We start from the raw sequence: 21509 nt of genomic DNA, 5'->3' as shown, positions 1-21509 counted from the left end.
AAGTTCCCGGTTTTCAAAATGTGCGTGTACAAGGTTCAAAGTTTGTTTACTGGAAAGCACATTCTCCTGCGAAGTTTATTTTGTTAAATCACAAACTTTGCATGGGAAGTGACGTACACATCTTCTTTCAGGACCCGTTTTGTGTGTACGCAAGCTTTCTAAATGAGGCCCCAGGACATTTCAATATAGATACTATCTCCACAGCCTCTCTTCCTAAAGGTAGATTTCACAGCACCAACCTCCCAGTTCTTCCACCCTAACCCTGTACATACTCACTTATAGGGGTCAGTCCAACTAAAGTGTCCTCTTCATGACATCCCTGCTGCAGCATCTTGCAGATTCGAGGAACGTGCTCAGGAGGAATTTCAGGAGAAATCCCAGGAAGGCGGATTTGAAAATGACGAAGTTTGTAAAGTCTTGGCTTCAATCCCATAAAGAGTTGACACCACGGGGTGTTAAACTATGAGACCAACTCAGACAAAAAAAAGTAGCATTGAAAATTACTTTTATTGAAAAAAGTTAAAGAAATTACAGTTAAGTTCTTTGTCATTTTTACCTTTTGCATGTGCATCCTCAGGTGGGCCAGGTTTTGATACGTGGACCAGATGTTTGACACCCCTGCCACACGTGTATAGCGAGGACGTCATTTCCGGCATGTGAATAATGCAAAACTTGTGACGTTCCATGAGAGAGCAATAATGTTCATTGAGGCACTACAAGATTTTTATTAAAACACACTTGATTCCCGATACATGTTAACACACTCCAGAAAAAAAAGTTTCATAACAAAGGAGGCATTTCCAATAAATAAGCAGATAACTGTGATTGATGGTCCTGTATAAACATTATGACAGTTTCAGTCTGGTACAATGGTTTTAGTTACTAAGTGATACAAACAAGGCTGTTTTAAAGTTGATGCTTTGGAAAAAGGCAAACAGGCACATTAAACAAGTGGTGAGTTCAAAACTGGATTGGAGATAGATAAGATAAGATAAGATAAGATAAGATAAGATAAGATAAGATAAGATACGCCTTATCTTATCTTATCTATTTAAGGGGTCTACTGAACACTGCAGATCCCCACTCCTCATTCAGAGGATTCTCCAATATAGATCCCCAAAAGTATATAATGGACAGTCATATGCATCAGGTCTTGGGTGAGAAAGGTTCAGTGATGAGTAAAAGCTGCTTTTCTGTGTCGTTCTGATCTCATTGATAACATGCTGTGACTTCCTGGGTGCTACAGTCAGGTGTCCCCTCCAGTCCACTGCTTTAAGGCTCAGACAGCAAGAATCAGAATCACACCTCAGAAACATTTCAAATGGCGAACAAATCTTCTCATATGTGGGGAAAATGACCAAACTACTCAGCTGGAGGCCAGAGACTTTCAAAAACTATCACATCTTCTTCAGATGGCAACATTATCTCAAAATAATAAAATATCTTATACAAAACTACAAAACCACAATAAACTACATATTCAAGGTAAAAGGTTAGTTGTATTCACTTATCTCTGTGTGGCTGAGCTGATCTCCAGGCTCTACGAGCTGATCTCCAGGCTCTACGAGCTGATCTCCAGGCTCTACGAGCTGATCTCCAGGCTCTACGAGTTGATCTCCAGGCTCTACGAGTTGATCTCCAGGCTCTAAGAGCTGATCTCCAGGCTCTACGAGTTGATCCCTCGGCTCTCTGAGGTGATCCAGAGACCCGTTGAGCAGCTCAAACATTTCGTCAATGATCTGCCACAGGCAATTTTCCAGAGGAAAATCATTGTCCACCAGATTGACCAAGAAGTAGTTGTCGTGAATATACTTGATGATCATCCTTGAAGGTGACTCGTCTTCATAAAGTTTGGCCCACTGTTCAACCCACAAGGCAAACGCTTCATCCTGTGGAAACATGGAGACATGAGGACTGACTGAATTATAAAGAGTAACAGACACTTCAGTTTCCTTCTAGAGACATCTTTCTTTTTAAATCACAACAAAGTTGATCAGTGCAAAGCTCTCGTGATCTCCAAGAGCTTTGCCGTCTGGAGCACATGCCCTTGGTAGGGCCACCGAAGGCGGACCGGTCTGGAGTTTGTCGTTTGTGCTTATGCACCAAACAGCAGCTCCTGAGTATTCGGGCTTCTTGGAGCGAGTGGGTGAGGCCATGGATAGTGTGTCCAATGGATTCCATAGTCTTACTGGCCGACTTTAACGCTTACTTTGGTAAGAACTGGTTAACGTTGAAGGGGGGGGGGGGTTGGAGGCACAGCCTGCTGGATCTGAACCCAAGCAGTGAGTTATCGCTGCACTTGGTAGCAGAGCTCCTTGGGTCTCAGGTCGACGATCGACCTTGTCGTTTCATCTGACCTGAAGCCGGATGTTCAGGACACACAGATGGAGAGAGGTGCAGAGTCGTCAACTAATCACCGTCTGGTGGGAGTTGGATCAGGTAGTGGAAGACTGGGGGCCAGACCCAGTAGGCCCAAACGCATAGTGAGGGTATGCTGGGAACGGCTAGAAGAGGACTCTCTTCGAATAGATTTCAACTTCCACTACCGTGGGAATTTCTCCCAAGTACCAGAGGAGGTGGGCGACATGGAGTCCGAGTAGACCCTGTTCAGACCTCCACTGCGGAAGCGGCTTTACACAGCTGTGGTCAGGAGGAGGCTAGCGCCTGTCATGTAGGAGACCTTTAGAGCCTGGTTGGTTGAGGGGACTCTGGACTCAGCAGATTGGTATCCATGGGCTAAAAGGGATGCAGCAGATGCAGGAGGAAAGTCTGCGGCATAGGAGGAGGAGTTGAGGCCATGGAGAGGGAGTTTTGTTTGGCCTCAAAGAGGTTCTGGGCCACCATCTGGCGGCTCAGGAGGGGCGGGAGGGGTCTATCTGAACTCTCCTCAATTGTGGCTTCGTTTAAAGCAGGGTTGGGGAATCCAGGTCCTTGAGGGACACATGCCTGCACTGTTTCAAGGTGCCCCCACTTTAACACACCTGATCATGATGATTGCTCATTATCAGGCTTTCTGCAGTGCTTCATCGTGATACATTCATTAAATTCAGATACCCTGCATGTTGGAGCAGGGTATCATTGAAAATGTGCAGGACTCTGCCCCTTGAAAACCAAGATCCCCCACCTCTGATCCAAACCAACAACATGTCTGTTGGATCTAGTCCAGACTAGATTTTGTTAAAGGCATTTTTTTTTGCCTCATTAGTACAGGAAGAACCGGACATACATCAACACAAGCTCAGATCAACCATTCTTTAGTAACAGAATATATACGGCACGGCTCTAAGGTTGCAGTTGTTAAACTGCATCTTAAAAAACTAAGCCTCGATACAGACAGGGTGCAAACTATGGGGAGGCCTGGGTGGCTCAGCCCCCTTAATGAGACAGGAGCCCCCCCCCCCCCCCCTTAAAACATGATTTGTACATTTTGGAAGGTCTCTAAGATATTAGTGAAATGCTGTTTTTTCTTATGCATTTCCCTTTTATTTGTTTTCAGTTTTGTCATGATTATGTGTAAAATTAGGCTATTTTTATTTATTTTTATTTGAGCACGAGGGCGAATCATCACTCTATCACTTTAATAAAGTTGGTAGCCTGCATGCAATTCTTGTCCTCATCATTGAAGTGTGGGGGCGCTAGTCTTAAATCACACAGCTGCTCAATTTCAAACAGGCAAACCTCGTAAATTTGGGATTTCCTAATAACCCATAATTAGGGGGACTCTGAGGAGCAGCAACAGAAGCTGATCCAGGTCTGTGATGCTTCTGTCTGAAGGTAATGTCTATAAACTGTATTATTAATTTTCAGCACTGTGTTCTATATGATGGTACTGAGGACCGGATCGCTGCTTGTCTGGACCTTTTCTTTGTCTAATTCTGATGGTCATGCGTCTGGTGTCAATTATTGGTTTGTTGATGCATGTTAACGTATTTCAGATGTTATTTTGTGCATGTAAATGTGGATTTGATTCCCGGTGGAGTCAAACCTTTTTTCCCCCCCATTGACATTCATATGACTTCCAGAGAAGATATCCATGTAACGTCCAAGAAATTCATCCAAAAAAACTTGACGGCAGCAGGTACACATGCTGCAGCTTCTCTCTTTTCCGACAAAACGGTGTTTCCATGTTTTTTTGTCATACGAGTCAGAGTTTTTGTACATCTTCGACACGCTTCCGTGTCTGGTGCAATTACAGTCGTGAGTTCTAGCTTGAGGTTGGCAGAACCACTTTTTTTCAGGTAAACCCTGAACTGAAAGAAAAGCTGCGTGGCTGCGGTCTGCTCTGGACATCGACAACCGCTGCATCTCTCCCAGAGTAGAGGCGCCACAAGCGGCGTGAGAGGTAGCAGAAGGGAAAGCGCGAAGATATCCGAGCTCAAAACAAGCCGGCCATCCCCACCATCGTACTGGTCAACGTGCACTCTGTGGATAACAAGCCGGACTACGTTCGTCTCCTACGAAACACTCAGAAGACCGTGAGAGACTGCTGTGTTTTTGTATTTCCGGAAACATAGCTGAACAACAGCGTTCCGGACCGAGCCATTCAAGCGGCCAACATGCTACAGAGCAGACAGAGCTCTCGCCAAACGACGCAAGACCCGCAGCGAGGGACTGTGTGTTTACATCAATGAGGCCAGGGGCCAGAACGCCGTTATGGCTTGCAAGGACTGCTCACCGTTACTGGAGTGAATGGTTATTAAGTGCTGGCCAGTCTATCTACCAAGGGAGTTTACAGCAGTTATGATCGTCACTGTTTACATCCCTCCGAGCTACGATAACAACAGCAAGAGTGTCCGTGAGCAGCAGACAGCCCACCCACAGGCTTTTTTCATCTTGGCGGTTGATTTCAACCATGCAAACCCAAAGACTGTTTCCAGAACGGCAAAACTGCATCGAGTTTCCCACACAGGGAAACAATACGATGGTCAAGGTATTCACCACTCAGAGAAGAGCTCACAAGGCCCTTCCCCTCCCCCACCTGGGTGCCTCGGACCACATTACTGCCATGCTCATGCTGGCGTACAGACCACTGGTTAAAGTCACCAAACCAGTTTACAAGCAGGTCTGAGTGTGGCCTGAAGGCTCTTCAAAGGCACTCCAGGACTGTTTTCACACCACAGACTGGGGTGTGTTTAAACAGGCTGCCATCCACAACAACACTACAGACCTCCAGGAGTACACCAACAGTCACTGCCTACATCGCCAAGTGCACCGATGATGTAACGCACCTCAAAAATATCACTGTTTGGGTCAACCAGAAGCCGTGGCTGACAAGGGAGGTCTACAGGCTTCTGAAAGTTCAGAACGCTGCCTTCAGAGCAGGAGACCACGCGGGCCAACCTGTCCTGCGGGATCAGAGAGGCTAAGAGTCAGTACTGCAAGAGGATAGCCCACAGATTTAGTGACAGCAGAGACTCTTGCAGCCTGTGGCAGGCAATACAGGCCATCACGGACTACAAAGACCAACTGACCGGCAACAGCACCACCTCCTTGCTGAAAGGGTTCTTCGCTGGGTTCGAGGCAGACAACAGCATGCCAGCACAGAAGTCCACACCCCCTCCGGTGGACCAGATGATCATGTCGAAGGACAGTGTGAGGAGAACACTCCGTAGGATCAATGCCCGCAAACCTCCTGGTCCTGACAAAATACCTGCCGGGTGCTGAGAGACTGTGTGGGCGAACTCACGGATGTCCTCACAGACATCTTCAACATCTCACCGAGTCAGGCTCCTGTCCCCACATGCCTCGAGGCCACCACCATCATCACGGTCCCAATGACTACACTTGCACTCACCTCCATCCTCATGAAGTGCTTCTCATGGCAAGTTATGGAAAACATCAAGGCTCTCCCTGGACTCCTTCCAGTTCGCATAGCATAAAGGTCAAACAGCTCAACCGAAGGGTGATGCCATCGCCAACACCCTTCACATGGCTTTAACACATCTGGACAAAAAAGACTCTTCTGTTCCAAAGCTGTTCATCGACTTCAGTTCAGCATTCAACACAATCATCCCCCAACAGCTGATCGCCAAACTGGACCAGCTGGATCTGAACACGATGCTGTGCAATTTGCTACTGGACTTCCTGACTGGGAGACCACAAGCAGTACGAGTAGGCAGCAACACCTCAAAGACCATCATTCTGAACACGAGGGGCCCCAAGGATGTGTGCTGAGCCCCCTCCTCTTCACCCTGACCGATGACTGCACACCGTTGCACAGCTCCAACCTCTTCATCAAGTCAGCAACGCTGGCCACCTGACAATGTGGTGCAGCCACAACGATCTCCTCCTGAACATGGACAAGATGAAATAGAAGGTTGTGGACTTCAGGAGAGCGAGGCACACAGCACTCCCCTCTGTCCATCAAAGCTGCTGCCGTGGAGACGTTGAGCATCACCAAGTAACTGGGTGTTCACATCACAGAGAACCTCTCCTGGACCATCAACACCACATCCCTGGCCAAGAAAGCTCACCAGAGCCCCACCCCCCATCATGTGCACCTTCAACAGAGGTGCATCACGGTGTGGCACGGCACCTGCACCGGACCACGCCGCAGAACCAGCGCGTCGTGAGAACGGCTGAGAAGAACATTGGTGCCTCTCTCCCCGCCCTCCATGACATCTAGGTCACCCACCTCACTCACAAGGCCCTCGGCATTGCAGGTGATCCCGCCCACCTGTGACACAGCCTCTTCAGCCTGCTGCCCTCAGGGAGGAGAGAAACTCTGTACGTCCTGTACATATTGTAGTACTGATAATAAATTTGACTTTGACTTGTGGCTTTGAATTGTGTTTTTTTGTGTCCAACTGTGGTCCTAACAGCAGTGGGGAAAACAAGTAGGCTTGTATATGGAATGTGTTTTGAGCTCTGTGTCCCAGAAAGTCGATATCCCTCCACTCACCGGTGGTCGTGAATTTTCACTTAGGACAAATGAGATCGCAGACACGAGCAGCTGAAATAAGTTTTCTCTGCAGGGTGGCAAGTGTCACTCTTAATCAGTAATTTAATATCTCCTGATAACCGAACTCACTCTAAAATGTACCGTATTTTCCACACTATAAGGCACACCGGATTATAAGGCGCACCTACATTGATTGACATAATTTACAACTTTGTTCATATATAAGGCACACCGCATTATAAGGTGCATGCAATAGACCAGTGGTCAGCAACCTTTATAGCTCAAAGCCATTAGGTTACATTTTCCACTGATTCTAACACCCAGAGAGGTGCACACACTTTATTTTGATAGTCCTACCTGCAGCCTATGCCAGGAGGACACTACACACAAAACCTTCTTCACTGCTGGTTGACAACTTACAACTACCGGTAATAAACTAAACTACATGAACTAAGCAACAAAAACACAACACAACACAATTATTACCGACACCACAAACCAAATAGAACCCCCAATAATTGCATTTAAAACACCACAAACAGCTGCAATGAATTATGGGAGTTTCTATCGGCTGCACTGAGGAGCTCAGGATGAATTTGTCGCGGCAAGGGACAAATTCATGTTTTGTGTTGTTGGAGGTTATTGTGGGTTGTTGTTGGGCTTGGTGTTGTGTTGATTGTATTTATGTGTTTTTGTTCCCCAGTTTAGGGAGTAATTATTTCATCTAGTTTATTTTGGTTTGTTAGAATGTTGGTGTGCAACCATGAGTGATGAATGTGTTGTGTGGAGTGTCGTCTGCTCTGAAGATCCAGTTGCGAAAGTTAGAGTTGTCAAAATAAAAGCTTCTGGTTGTTCAGCTGTCAAATAGCAGTCTCGAGTAGAGCAATTCTTCCATATATAAGGCGCACCGGGTTATAAGGCGCACTGGCAGCTTTTGAGAAAATTTGAGGTATTTAAGTGCCTTATAGGGCGGAAAATATGGTACTTTAAAAATCACATTTTCTGTTGTGAATTTCATTTATCCACTGAAAGCTTGTAAGAACGTCGTCGACCTCACCTTCCAGGACATGAAGCTGACTGGATCCACTACAGTGGGCTGAACGATCTCCCTGCCGGGGAAGATGCCCCACGTCACAGCGTTTGGCTGCAGCTCCGGAGCGTTGGTCAAGTTCTGGCCCTGTACACACAACATGAACCAGCATTTTCAAAATCCCTGCTTGGTATTTTTATACTATTTGTTTAAGTAGGATCCATCAAGCACAAACAAATTAAAGACAGTAAAGATTGATTGTTGGAGAAAACACAGAAGAAAGATCCCATGTGTTTACCTGAGCACACGGAGGAGAGATCATGAACAAAAACACCGGGGAGCAGAAAAGTTTCTAACTGAATCCTCACTTCTGTAAAATAGAAAGATGCCCTTAAAAATATATTTATAGCTCAGAAAACTGGTAAATTTATATTGATTAAAACAGTGTTCACCAGAACACTGATCACAATAATTAAGGCATATTCATGCAGATTTCACACAATTATTCATACAATTTCTGACTTCTTGGTACCCGAGTTTAAAAAGCAAGGGGGGGGGGGGGGGGTTATGATATGAGGAAGTACATATTGTGAAAAGTTGGTAGGTTAAATAAAGAGACAGGAGTGTGTGAGTGAGACATGCTGATTAAAGCTGATGAAGCTTCAACCAGCAGGAAGTGGCTGACGGGACCATCTGGAGCTCGCCCTTCATTCTGCTGATCATCTCCACCAGGTAAAACAAACTCCCCTAAGTGAGTTTACTATGAGATTGAAACGTTTGAAAGCATTGTTTGTTTCTGTTTGTTTGAAATCATGCCATGTCTGGTTGTATCATGCAAGCTTGTGTTTTAACAGGTCTGTGAAATGAACTGTATAAATAAAGGTTAAAAGATGACCCGATTATGTTTAAGGGTTTTTTTCTACATCACTTATTTATGCAACTGTGTCAGGTGTTCATTTGCTTCTCCTTTTAATTTGTTTTCTTTGGTTTCATTCTATTAGCACAGATATTTGTAATACGTGTATAAACGTGTGTTTTGTGTATGTTCATGTACAGATCATTATTTGTGAAGCACAGTCATATTTTATTGTCCAGAAGATGCTTTAAAATACTGAATGATACCATTTTACCTTTAAATGATTGTGAAGGCAGTTAATCAGTTAATCCTTTGTAGTTTGTGGGTCACGTACTGTACAAACACAAAATAGCAGAAGCTTCACACTCACGTGAACATTCACGATGTGATAGTTGACTCGAGGTTCGTACTTCTTCAACACTTTGAGGAGAGCCCTCACATTTTCACTGGAGGTGAAAAACTCCAGGTAGGCCTGCACAGGACAGGAACAGGAATTTGGAAGGAGGAACAGCAGACGTCTTCAGCACCACCTCGTGTGCGGAAACAGACCCACCTTCTGGAAGACGTAGCCCCCCGCCGGCCCCCAGCCCACGATGGGGTCTGTGGAGGGCTTCCCGTTGATGTTGGGCTGAGAGTTGATGGTCAGGACTCCCCTCCGGTTCACCTTGTCCAGCTCGTCTTTCAGCAGGTTGGTTTCTTGGGCAAGAGGCTCGTCGTTCCAGGGCAAACACATCACCTGCACTCGCAAAGAAGAACTTTCAATGAGATTTCGAAGGAATAAAACATTTCTTGAACATCCAGGTGAATATAATTCTGAACGCATATAGAATGTTCTAAAAAGTGCTCCGCAAATAATAGGGCAGGGCCTTAATGTATGGCCCAGATGTATGGCCTGTGGGTCAAAACCGACCTGCTGAGGCTCCAATCCATCTGTCAAACCAAACAAATGGTAAGAATTTCAGGAAAAACTGAGGGAGTCTTTTAAACCAAATTTCCTAAAAGTCGCCGATAGAATACTACAGAGAGACCCAAGCTGAGAAATCAGTGATGCTAACATGAAAACTAGCTATGTCCATGCTACCAAACTATCCTCAAAGCCATGCTGTGAAAAAATGCATTATGTAACAGCTATAGGACAAGCTTTTTGGACATCGTCGTTTGTCACTGTATTTTGCAGCAATTCATTCAAATTGGCAGTCTGTTGAGATTGTAGCCATTTTCCATAGTAATCGTTTGGTATTGTGAAAATATAGACATTTTTAATAACATGTATGCTATGCCACCACAAAGGAAAACTTGAAAGTGTAAATTTTAAGGTTATTGTGTCACAATTTTGCTGGTCCAGCCCACTCTCCCACTCTAAAGTGCTGGAATGGACCGGTACAGTCCGGCACAGTTTGGGTTTCCACCGCAAGAGTTTGTGATTTTCTGGAAACAACTGCTCCAGAGGTAGTTGCTTTTCCGCCCCCCTTCCTTCAGGGTACCAGGACCATGGAACAGGTCTGAGTTTGAGGCACCGTCTGCTGATTAGTCAGTGATTTACTACACGCCCTCAACATTTGAATCCTTTGCTATTAGAGTATTCAGCTTTGCATTGGTTGCTTTTTTTTTTTTTTTTTTTTTTTTAACTTTGCTGCGCAAATTTGGTGTAGGTCATGAAAGAGCGGACAGACAGGGGGAGACCGGGGCTTGAGAGCAGGCGTCACGAGGACCACCAGGGTCTGTCTTTGCACCGGCGGTGCAGACGTGATGCAGTGGCGCTGCCGGAGTGCCTGAACTTTCCACCCAAGTGCCACATCCAGTGGCGGTGAGCGCAGCAGTGGCCGCTCCTGCGTCTGGACACAAAGTGTAAACGCGACACAAAGACAGACCCCGGTGCTCCCCGGTGCTCCCCGCAGCGCCGCTACTCCGAGCGCGTTCGCTCTCTCGGGACCAACACAGAAGTTGCAGCTGCAGCTCTGTGGCTGCAAAAAATAATAGCTAACAAAACAAGTGTAAAGCGGAGGATGTAAACGACGACAGAGGATTCAAAAGGTCCAGATCTGCCGCCCGGCTGAGACGACTGTTGTTCTAAGCCCCGCCCACTTTTTAATCTACTTTCTGCAAAAGTGAAATTGGGCTGTATGTGGCCCTGAACTCAAATGTGGTGAGAACCTGAGAAGTTGCAAGTTTTTCATTGCACTATTTTTTGTAAAATTCTGATGCTCGATGGGAATTATAATTGATTTATGCGTGACACACGGGCGTTACGTGGGGAATCAGCAGGAGAGAACATGGGTGCCATTTATACTCTTGCTCTCAAGCTGTATGGAGCAGTTATAGAAGTAGACTTCTCTTCGACACTAGCACGTGATCCTCAAAGTGGAGAGCGGAGCAGGCAACTATTATTTAGAATTACATTTTCCGTCTGTTGAAGTCTGACACTGAAGCAAATTGGCCTCAATCAAATCTTGTGTTTTCAGTGTGGATGTGCAGCTTTATGCTTTTTGTGTCTTAAAAACCAAGTCTTCAGTCTTCCTCGTCTTCAGCTCCGCCTTTTTTTCTGCACGTCTCCGTCCGTGGAGTCAGAAACATTTGGAGATGCACGGAGCGTTGATATCAGCGTGAACATGGGGGCAGCTGACTTCACGGAATTCCTCCTCACAGCGCCGTGCAGAGCTCACGGAATGCGTCAAGCATCAAACAGTCTTAAATGACTCTCATACGAAACATCAAATATCAAGACAGAAATCCTGCATACACTGATGTTCGAGATTTGTTTGAAAACTGAAGCTTTAAAGGAAGCTGAGCTAATTTCGTTGTGCTTTTCACACTGTGATAAACTATGCTGAAATATAACGGACACTCAAATGATCATCATTTTAATTCTGCAATATTGTTTTAAAAAGAAGAAAAAGACCATGTTCAGACTTCCTCTCGCCACATTTTCTGCAGCAAAGACGTCACAGTCATACTTCATACAATGAAGAGAAGACGGACATGAAAAAGCCAACAGTCCTTCTGTCCCACCTTGTGTCCGTTGCGGTTCGGCTGAGCTGTGATGTAGGAGGTGAAGACTTCAAACACACTCTCTTCATTCATCAGCTCCTCCCCCCACATCTGCAGCAGAGCGGCCTTCGACGATTTACTCTTCAGGTAAAACAGGTAGTAGTCATTTAGCTCTCCGAAAGCTGGTGAGGAGGAATTTCCCCTGAAAACCAGAACAATACTCTTCAATACCCAGAGATGATCATTTATAGAATAAAAAAAACGGGATGCAGTTTGAATCTGAGATAGTGGAAGAAATAAAGATAGACAGTCGGATGGGGATATGGAAAGAAAAATATGTTCTATATTTATGCTCAATTAGTTTCATTTGAGCAATTTTTCACAGATTGACTAAAATTGCTCCAAACTGAAGTGTAGTCTTCCTTTGTCCTTACACTAAATATAATACGGTAATTTCACTGGTCTGATTTTCATATCTAAACAAACGTTCGGAGTTTGCTCTCCTACTGTTAAAGAGAGTGAACACTGATTTTTATCACAACATATTATTGCAGTGTGACCCAGTGACCCAGACTTGGGTGGCGGACCACCAGTTGAGAACTACTTCACCTCTTGCTGTGACGTGTTGATTATTGAAGCCTACCATCTGCCATTGGGAAACTCATCCCAGTCCTGGGTCCTGTAGATGTAGCTCTTGGGCCTGGAGGCCCAGAAGATGGGCCGGACATCTTCTACCTTTCTCTTGGGGTTCGCGCTCAGTGCCCAGGGAAGAGGCCGCCTGGTGGGATCCGTCAAAAGCAAAATCAGACAACTTTGCAATAGTTTTTACTTCATAATGGCAAAGTTTCACTGATCCAGCCCACTCAAGATGGACCTGGAGCCTCATTTAAAAAACATTGTGTAAGATTCCCACTAAAAATGTACGTGTGCCCAAAGGCTCAATATGGCATATGTCCCCAAAAAATCGACTGAAAGAGTCACTGCTGGAAATAGTGTGAAAGTCTGAGAGATCAGTGACTGCAGAGGTGGAGGAGAATCTGATGTGAAGGTGGAGGAGAGTGACATCATGGAGTAGAGCGACATCATGGGGAGAGTGACATCATGGAGGAGAGTGACATCATGGAGGAGAGTGACATCATGGAGGAGAGTGACATCATGGAGGAGAGTGACATCATGGAGGAGAGTGACATCATAGGGGAGAGTGACATCATGGTGTAGAGCGACATCATGGGGGAGAGTGACATCATGGAGGAGAGTGACATCATGGAGGAGAGTGACATCATGGGGGAGAGTGACATCATGGGGAGAGTGACATCATGGGGGAGAGTGACATCATGGGGGAGAGTGACATCATGGAGGAGAGTGACATCATGGGGAGAGTGACATCATGGGGGAGAGTGACATCATAGGGGAGAGTGACATCATGGTGTAGAGCGACATCATGGGGGAGAGTGACATCATGGGGGAGAGTGACATCATGGAGGAGAGTGAGATCATGGGGGAGAGTGACATCATGGGGGAGAGTGACGTCATGGAGGAGAGTGACGTCATGGAGGAGAGTGACATCGTGGGGGAGAGTGACATCATGGAGGAGAGTGACATCATGGGGGAGAGTGACATCGTGGGGAGAGTGACATCATGGAGGAGAGTGACATCATGGGGGAGAGTGACATCATGGAGGAGAGTGACATCATGGGGAGAGTGACATCATGGAGGAGAGTGACATCATGGGGGAGAGTGACATCATGGAGGAGAGTGACATCATGGAGGAGAGTGACATCATGGAGGAGAGTGTTGGAGAGGGAAGAGACATTTTGGTGGAGACCACAGCAGACCGATAAAGTTCATGTTCAAGTTTTATCTGTTTATTAAATGTATGAATGAGATATTTGAACAGGGACTGTAAAAATGTCAGTGAACTTTGTGTTTGATCCTCAGTCAATGGACAGTTGGAGGTCATCTGTCTCCAGCAGTGGTGCTTTTATCAGGATTTACAGCCATAACGTACAGTTCTGTAGCATTTGAAGATGAAAGTTTGACCTATGAACATGGTGCTGCTGACTCTGTAGCATTGCTCCACTAAAGAAACATCTATACCACTGCAGCTTGGCTGTTTATGATTATATGGATCAATAAGTCTGATATTTGAAAATATTAAATGTCTGAGATAAATCTGGCTTCAATTCACCACCTAACAATAAGCGCTGCCAGGTTTTCTGTCTACAAAATGCACGCGCGCACATTTGAAAGCTTACTTGCTTACCGGAACGCACACCGAACCCTAACCCTCTCCCACAAAGTACATTTTTTTTAAAATCACAAACTTTGTGTGGGAAGTGGCGTACACATCTTTCAGGACCAGTTTTATGCCTCAGCAACCTTTAGAAATGAGGGCCCTGGTCTGTACGTGGTCCATGTGTTTGCCACCCGTGGTTTAAATGCCCCTGGTCTCTGAGGTATGAGGGTACGTATCACCAAATCACTGGAAACTATTTGTTGTTTGTGTGATCAAGTTGTGAGGACTTCAATGTGATCTCGTGGTGGTTTCTTGACTCTCACATGTGCGACTGACCTGGGATCTTCGGCCCACAGACCCAGCTGCCGCAGCACCTCCATGGTGGCCACCTCTCGGTTCAGAGTGTAGAAGTGCAGTCCGGACACTTTTCCACTGTCCAGCAGCACTCGGCACATCTCCACCGCCTGGTGGATGCCATAGTTCCGGATGGCAGCGTCGTTGTCCTTGATGGGTTCAATGACTTTGGTGATCTCTTCAGGGATCTCCAGCTTTGACAGCTTGACAAGCTGACGCAGAGACTGGTAACCCTGGAACCCAGGAAAGCCAGGGAAAGGTCTTTGTTACACAGCTTGATTATCAGAAACAAAACACAAGATGGTGGACTTGGTTCTGGTGAGCAGGAGAGTCAGAACCAGCAACAGGTTTTACGACGTGAGAAGAAAAATCCCCCCCGCCCCCCCCATGGATTCGAACAGGCTATTAGCTGTAACACATTATAATTTTCTGATGCAGCATAGTTTAAACATGAATCCATGCCATGCCACTCTGAGCGTAGACATTGTAGTTAACTAAAGACTGAATCCACTCACTTTCCTTATTCTTTATGATAATTAGTAACGCGTTACTCTCATGTGACCACTTTTTTCAGTAACGAGTAATCTAACACATTACTATTTACAAACCAGTAATCAGATAAAAGTTACTTTTCCAAGTCACTGTGCGTTACTATTGTAGCATCCAGCAGGACAAGTTTCTTCTCTGTCAAGCCGCTTTTTTATTAAAGTGAACTGGCTGCTCCTCCAAACGGTCACGCTCACACACGCAGTGCATGTCTGCAGTCTCTGCACGTTCACCTGACCCACACATTTATTCATTCTCAGCCAGTCACAGGCCAACCCGTTCTAACAGTGTATCCACGTAACGCGAAAGAATCAGAATCAACAAATCAACAAATCAACAAAAAGAGAGAGAGAGAGAAAGTCGGAGAGAGAATCACAGGGTATAATCCCTGTTGATAAAGTATTTTATTGGTTATCTGCTGATTGTGATTCTCAGCAGGGCAGATTTACGAGTTGCACCTGAACGCATCACTCATGGCCACGAGGTGCTGAATTTCCAGACCACGGAAAGCAGGACAAGACGAGGTCACGTAGAGCAGAAATATCACTTTGAGGGCAAGTTGTGGAGAAGCAGAGGTGCTCAAAACAGCGTGTATCAACATGCGGAAGCAGAATCTGGGGGCATGGAGCCCATTAACCCATAAAAATCCATAAATTAGCCGCCTGATTTTATAAGCCACAGGGTTCAAAACGTGTGAAAAAAGCAGCAGCATATAGTCCACAAATGATGGCAAGTACAAAAAAAGGATAACAGAAATCAGTTATATTGGACATGTGCTCAGTGAGAAAGGACTCAAACCTGATCCTGAAAAGTCTTTTTTCCAACGCTTTGAACCCTGTGGCTTATAACACGATGCAGCTAATTGATGGATTTTTTGGGGTTAAGGGGCTTCATGTCATCAGATTCTACTTCTGCAAAACTTTAAAAGTGATATTTCTGCTTTTCGTGAGCACCTCTTGTTCTGCTTCCCGTGGTCCGGGACTCCAGCAGCTGACAGCCTTGAATGTTGCACTCAGGTGCATCACCTAAACTAATGGCTGAGAAGTCTTCCTTCTCAGAATCACAATCAGCAAAGAACTGATAAAATACTTTATCAGAGTTAAAACGCTTGGTGATTATGTATCTGTCTCTCTCTGTGTCTCTCTCTCTGTGTCTCCATCTGAGTGCTGCTGTGAATGTTGCGTTCAGGTGCATCGTGAAGCCGACTTTTTGCATCTGTGGCTGAGAAATCTTCCTCCTCAGAAACAACAATCGGCAAATAATAGATCAAATACTTTATCAGAGGCAAAAGCTTGGTGATTCTGCATCTGTTTCTCTTTCTGTGTCTCTCCTTGTCTGCAGGCTTCGCAGCAGCCACAACATAGCAGTGTGTGTGTGTGTGCAGGGATTTCAGGCACTAGGAAAGACAGATTTGTGAGAACGCGGGATGAGCCGGATAAAGCATTTTTGATGAGTACGAGCATGATATGACTATAACTCGTTAATATCTGTGCTCGTGCTGAAGGAAAATCCTCATTTGGTAACTGATTGTCTTCATGCTCTGTGATTGGCCGGTCACACACAGTGCCGCCCCTCCCTACTGCAGCCAGAGCTGTACTGCACTGTCTCACACACACACACACACACACACACACACACACACACACACACACACACACACACACACACACACACACACACACACACACACACACACACACACACACACACACACACACACACACACACACAGAGTGACTGATCGCTCTATTTCGGTTTCTATGATATTTAAAGTTACTTGGTGAACTTCGTGACACTGATGTATGTATGTATGTATGTATGGAGGCACGGGGAAGAATTAGGGGGAAGAACATGGAAGTTAGGAGCAACAAAAGGTTGCTAAACTCCACGAGAATCCTCGCATCTGTTACGTCGGTGCAGCGCATCAACAGAACACATTGCATGGTGTCAGAAGTGCTGAACTCCGCCAGAGAAAACTTTGGAGGTCCGGCAGAGACGTGAGTGAATGGAGCAATCCCAGTCGGCAGAGGAAGGTGAGAAAAAGAAGTACAGTGTGGTACGGGAAGCTTTTGAGAAATTCTTCATCTGCAAACATAACGTCGTTTATGAACGAGCTCGTTTTAACAAGAGACGTCAAGAACGAGATGAATCAGCAGAATCCTTCATCTCAGCAGTGTATAAGTCGGCTGAACACTGCCGGTATGGTGCATTGCAGGATGAGATGATCAGAGACAGGCTAGGGGTTGGCATAAGACACCATGGCCTGTTAGGTTTGCAGATGGACAGATAGCTGGCACTGGCAAAAGCTATTCAAAAAATCAGACATGAAGAAATTAAAAAAACACAACCCACTGCGCGCGAAACAACCAGTACAGATCCAAAAGACGCAAATGTGGATATGTTGAAATTCAAGAAAAAGTTTCAGAGAAACAATCAGACAGGAACAATCGCCTTTAGAAAAGACCAAAAGGAGCAGCACAAGGGGCAAAAGAGCTGTGGACGACGTGGCAAAGCAGCAATACACTCCCTGAACAACGTGCTGCACGTGAGGCGGAGTGCAGAAAATGCCGTAAAAGAGCCATTTTGCCAATTGTCTGCAGATCAAGCTGAGCGGAGGCAGTCCAGGAATGTGATGCAGAAACGGTTTTCCTTGGAGAGGTGTCAACTGGGAAAAAGTCTCAAACGTGGAAAAAAAACCCACTCATTTTGAATGGACAAGTGACCTTTAAACTGGACACAGGAGCGGAGGTGAAAGACATTCCAGCAGCTACCTATTCCGAAGAATAGTATGGCAAGCTCCTGAGAGCCACAAAAGCACTGCGTGGGCCAAGCAACAACCTCTTACAGGGGAGAGGACAGTTTGTTGGAGTCACTCAATACAAAAACCGAACAACAATGCAACCGGTATTTGTAATAGAAAGGTTAGCTACTCCCCTACGAGACGCACCTGCTAGAGAAGCATTGCAGCTACTTAGCACAGTTGGCAGAATTCGGGAACTGACATCAGACCTGCAGCAGCCGTACCCAAAAGTATTCACAGGTTTAGGCTGTCTTCAAGGAGAGGACAAGATCAAGCTAAATGATCGAGCCAAGCCTTATGCACTATCCCTGCCACGTAGAGTGCTACGGCCATTGATTGACAAAGTCAAGGAAGAACTGCAGTGGATGGTGAAAATGGGAGTAATTGCTCCCACATTACTCCCAGATGACATTCCAGATGACATCCTAAGAGGCCTGCTCAAGTCAGACAGTGACTGGGCATGGGGGTGCACAAACAGCAAGCCTTTGAGGAGCTGCGTCAGGAACTGAGCTCGGCCACAGTCTGGGCACAATCCTGCACAAATAGAGACACAAGGCTGGCAGCAGCTTCCTTATTCAGGCTCAGAGGTCTTATGTCCAAGAAGCAACCATCAGGAGACTGTGCCCGGTTGCATTCATTTCACGTAGTATGACAGAGGCAGAGCGGGGGTGCGCCCAGATCCAAAAAGAGGCACTGGCATTGGCTGGCATGTGATGATGGCCGGAACTGATGTATGTGAGAGTTTTTAGTCTTACCTGGTTGGAATGGACTTTCTTATACAGACTGATCATGAACCGCTCATCTCTCTACTAGGCAGCAGAGCCCTCGATGACTTGCCTCCTCGGATTCTGAGATTCAGATTAAGACTGCTTCGACTCATATACAAAAGTGTGCAGGTGCCGGGAAAAAACCTTGCTAGTCGCAGCCGATGCACTGTCGAGAGCCCCAACCCTGACCCCACCATCAGCAGAGGAGATGCAGCTGGAGGAAGACGTCAGAGCATTCAGCGACCAGGGAGTAGAGAACTTACCTGCATCAGAGACACAGCTGACCCAAATCAAGAATGCACAGGACTCAGATGACGTCTGCAGGCACTTGAAGACCCCAGTGCAAGCAGGACGGCCGAACAGAAATACTCTTGGGATCTGGTGATTACAGATGAACTATTGATGAAAGGAGACAGACTCATCATCGTGATAAACTTACAAGAAGAGATGCTGCATAAGGCGGTTTACTTATTTTTACAGCGTATGGACATGCATCGTTCTGCATCCTGATCGGCTAAGGGAGAACCTGCACATTGTATAGTGTTCTGATTGGCTAAGGGACTGTAGACCCTTGTCAATCAATCTCAGTGCCGTGTCTCGTGTACGCGAATACGTATGTACTTGCCAAATATACATCAATGTCTGATCGATAGCAGTGGAACTCCAAAGTGCTGTACGTTTGCAAGTTTTGTTCCTGACAAACCCACAACGTCGACAAAACGTTCTGCACCGACAAAGACACCTATGGTCGCAGCCAAAAGGCGGAGGTTTTGTTTTAAAATCTACGAAGGTTCGAACTTTGGGAGTGTTTAAACAAGAGAGAAATGCGAGAGAATATTCATTCTCGTCTGAGAAAAGTGTACGTGTGTGGTGAGGGGTTTTACAGCCTTACAACATATACAATACTTGTAAAAAAAAAAAAAGTTAACCACTTTGTGGATTTTGCTTATTGCGAGTTATCTTTAGAACGTAACCCCCACGATAAATGAGGGACCACTGTATTTCGAGAAACAAAGTTGTACGTTTAATACAGGAAGAAAGTGCCAATACTATGTTCACGCACGCACTTTTTACTCGCCCAAAGTTTAATGAACATTTCTAAGCTTGGGTAATGTAATTCGAGGCAATCCCAAGGAATTACGCGACGCTATTCAATCAAAATGCATGCTTTCCAGCGTCACTGACCCGAATGCGGAACACAAATTGGGAAGAAAATAGCAGCTGCGATCAGCATCAAGCCTTTTACCGCGCTATCATCGCATTCGCGCGAGAATCACGTGATCGCACTCTCGGGGTGAGAAAAGGCCACACCCTGCGGTGGCATGATCTGTTGGCGACACCAAGTGATTTTTGCCCCAAAAAAACATCAAAATATTGCCAAAAATAACACTCGTCCGTTCGGGCAGGCTGGGAGATGTTTCACTCGCCCAAGCAAAGCGTTTACTGACCCGGACGTTCGGGCAAGCTTCAATGTCGAGCCCTGGAGAGAAAGAGGAGAAATTAGAATTATAAAGTTTTTGTCCCAGCTTTTGCAGTTTGGTGGCACCTGGTCAGCCAACATGGCAACCTGCTGTTTTGCTGCAGAATTACTTCCATGGGCATTAAATTCGGCTTTTCAAAGTAAAGCTAATGACTTTCACTTTCTCAATCAGTCGTCGGGTAACATTTTAAAGTGAAACTTTCTGCCTTAATATTATTCCACTAGGTATTGTACTGATCTGCAGTCAATGTGATGCGCACATGCAGCCGCTCCAGTAAGGGAGTAAAACATTTTTTTTTTAAACTGGAATAAACGGTGTTAATTATGTAAAAAATTTTTAAGGAGTCAACGTTTCAAATCAATTAATTAAATTAACACGTTATATTTGACAGCACTAGTGAAGACATTAAATGCATGAGATGAATCTGGCTTCAATTCTCCACCTCACCATCAGCGCCGTGAGGTTCCCCCGTCTTCAAAATGTGCATGCGCAAGGTGAAAAGTTGACGTATCGGTACGCACATTGTCACGCAAAGTTACATTTTTTAGATCACAAACTTTGCTTAAGAAGCACTGGATGCATCTTTCATGTCCCGTTTTGTGCGTAAGCAACCTTTATAAACGAGGCCCCGGCCCATTTTTAGATGATCTTGTCCAGTCTCAATTCAATTCAACTTTATTTATATAGCACAGTTTTAGACCTGAGCAGAAAGGAGATGAGAAAAGAGTTTTAAGAGCAAACTTTTTGACATAAAAAAATAAAACCTCGTCACTGAGGCTTTGAAGGATATTTTCATTCTGGTTCTTGACCTGTTCCCAAGTCGGTTTAGCTCCAGGAGGGTTGCTCTGTAATAATGAGGTTAATAATTGTGGTCACACTGACAGAAGCGCAGAAATGTGAATTTATGGAAAAACAAGCTCACAACCGCAAAATAACTTAAAATAACAATAATAATAATGATAATAAAATAATAATAAAATATAAACTAAAAGAAGAGCAGTGAGGAAGCTGCCTGAAACCTTTCTGCTCTAATAAAGTGAAATTGAGTGAACACAGTGCCGTGCCATCTGCTTATTTTGTCCAGTGCATTAACTCGTATAATCTCACAGCAAGTCAGCCATTTTCTGGCTTTGGATCAGTCGCAGCGCCGGGATTGTGATTGTGGGTGGACCTCAAGAAAACTGGATGGGCCATTTAAAATAAGACCAAAAAAACACCAGGTTAACCTTCATCTCCGTTTCAGCACTTTTCAGCGGCACTGAGGACAGCAACAATAGTTGTTGCAACAATAGTTGTTGCAACAATAGTTGTTGCAACAACGTACCCGTACTTCACATGCTCTCCACAAGGCTCGTCTGCAGACCTTGTGCAGGTCGCGGTGGCACATGATTGTATTCATGCTCCACTCTGGACTCACTTCCATGCGCGTTCCGGAACATAACGATCCTGAAGATATCTCAATTTCTGCTGCCCGACGTTCTCTACCTTTCCCAAAATAGTTTGGGTTTCATTTCACAGGTTCTGAGCTGTGTGTCTATTTTCATCCATCT

The 21509-nt window shown here is 45.4% G+C and overlaps 1 protein-coding gene across 1 annotated transcript in view; it reads right to left on the bottom strand.

Moving 5' to 3' along the window:
- Positions 1 to 677: 677 nt before the first annotated feature.
- Positions 678 to 21509, bottom strand: part of mthfr (methylenetetrahydrofolate reductase (NAD(P)H)) — a 43699-nt gene continuing 22867 nt past the window's right edge. Inside the window, exons 6-12 of the mRNA XM_080496690.1 lie at positions 14348 to 14598; positions 12419 to 12553; positions 11797 to 11977; positions 9341 to 9523; positions 9158 to 9259; positions 7959 to 8078; positions 678 to 1889 (exon numbers count right to left, since the gene is read on the bottom strand). Coding sequence (XP_080352816.1) covers positions 1494 to 1889; positions 7959 to 8078; positions 9158 to 9259; positions 9341 to 9523; positions 11797 to 11977; positions 12419 to 12553; positions 14348 to 14598 — 1368 coding nt within the window. The 3' untranslated portion in view covers positions 678 to 1493. The remainder of the gene's footprint in view (positions 1890 to 7958; positions 8079 to 9157; positions 9260 to 9340; positions 9524 to 11796; positions 11978 to 12418; positions 12554 to 14347; positions 14599 to 21509) is intronic.

Source organism: Blennius ocellaris, assembly GCF_963422515.1.
Source record: "Blennius ocellaris genome assembly, chromosome: 5".
In the NCBI taxonomy this organism is placed as follows: domain Eukaryota; kingdom Metazoa; phylum Chordata; class Actinopteri; order Blenniiformes; family Blenniidae; genus Blennius; species Blennius ocellaris.
Note: the sequence above shows the minus strand (reverse complement) of the source record. Positions and strands in the feature narration are given on the sequence as shown.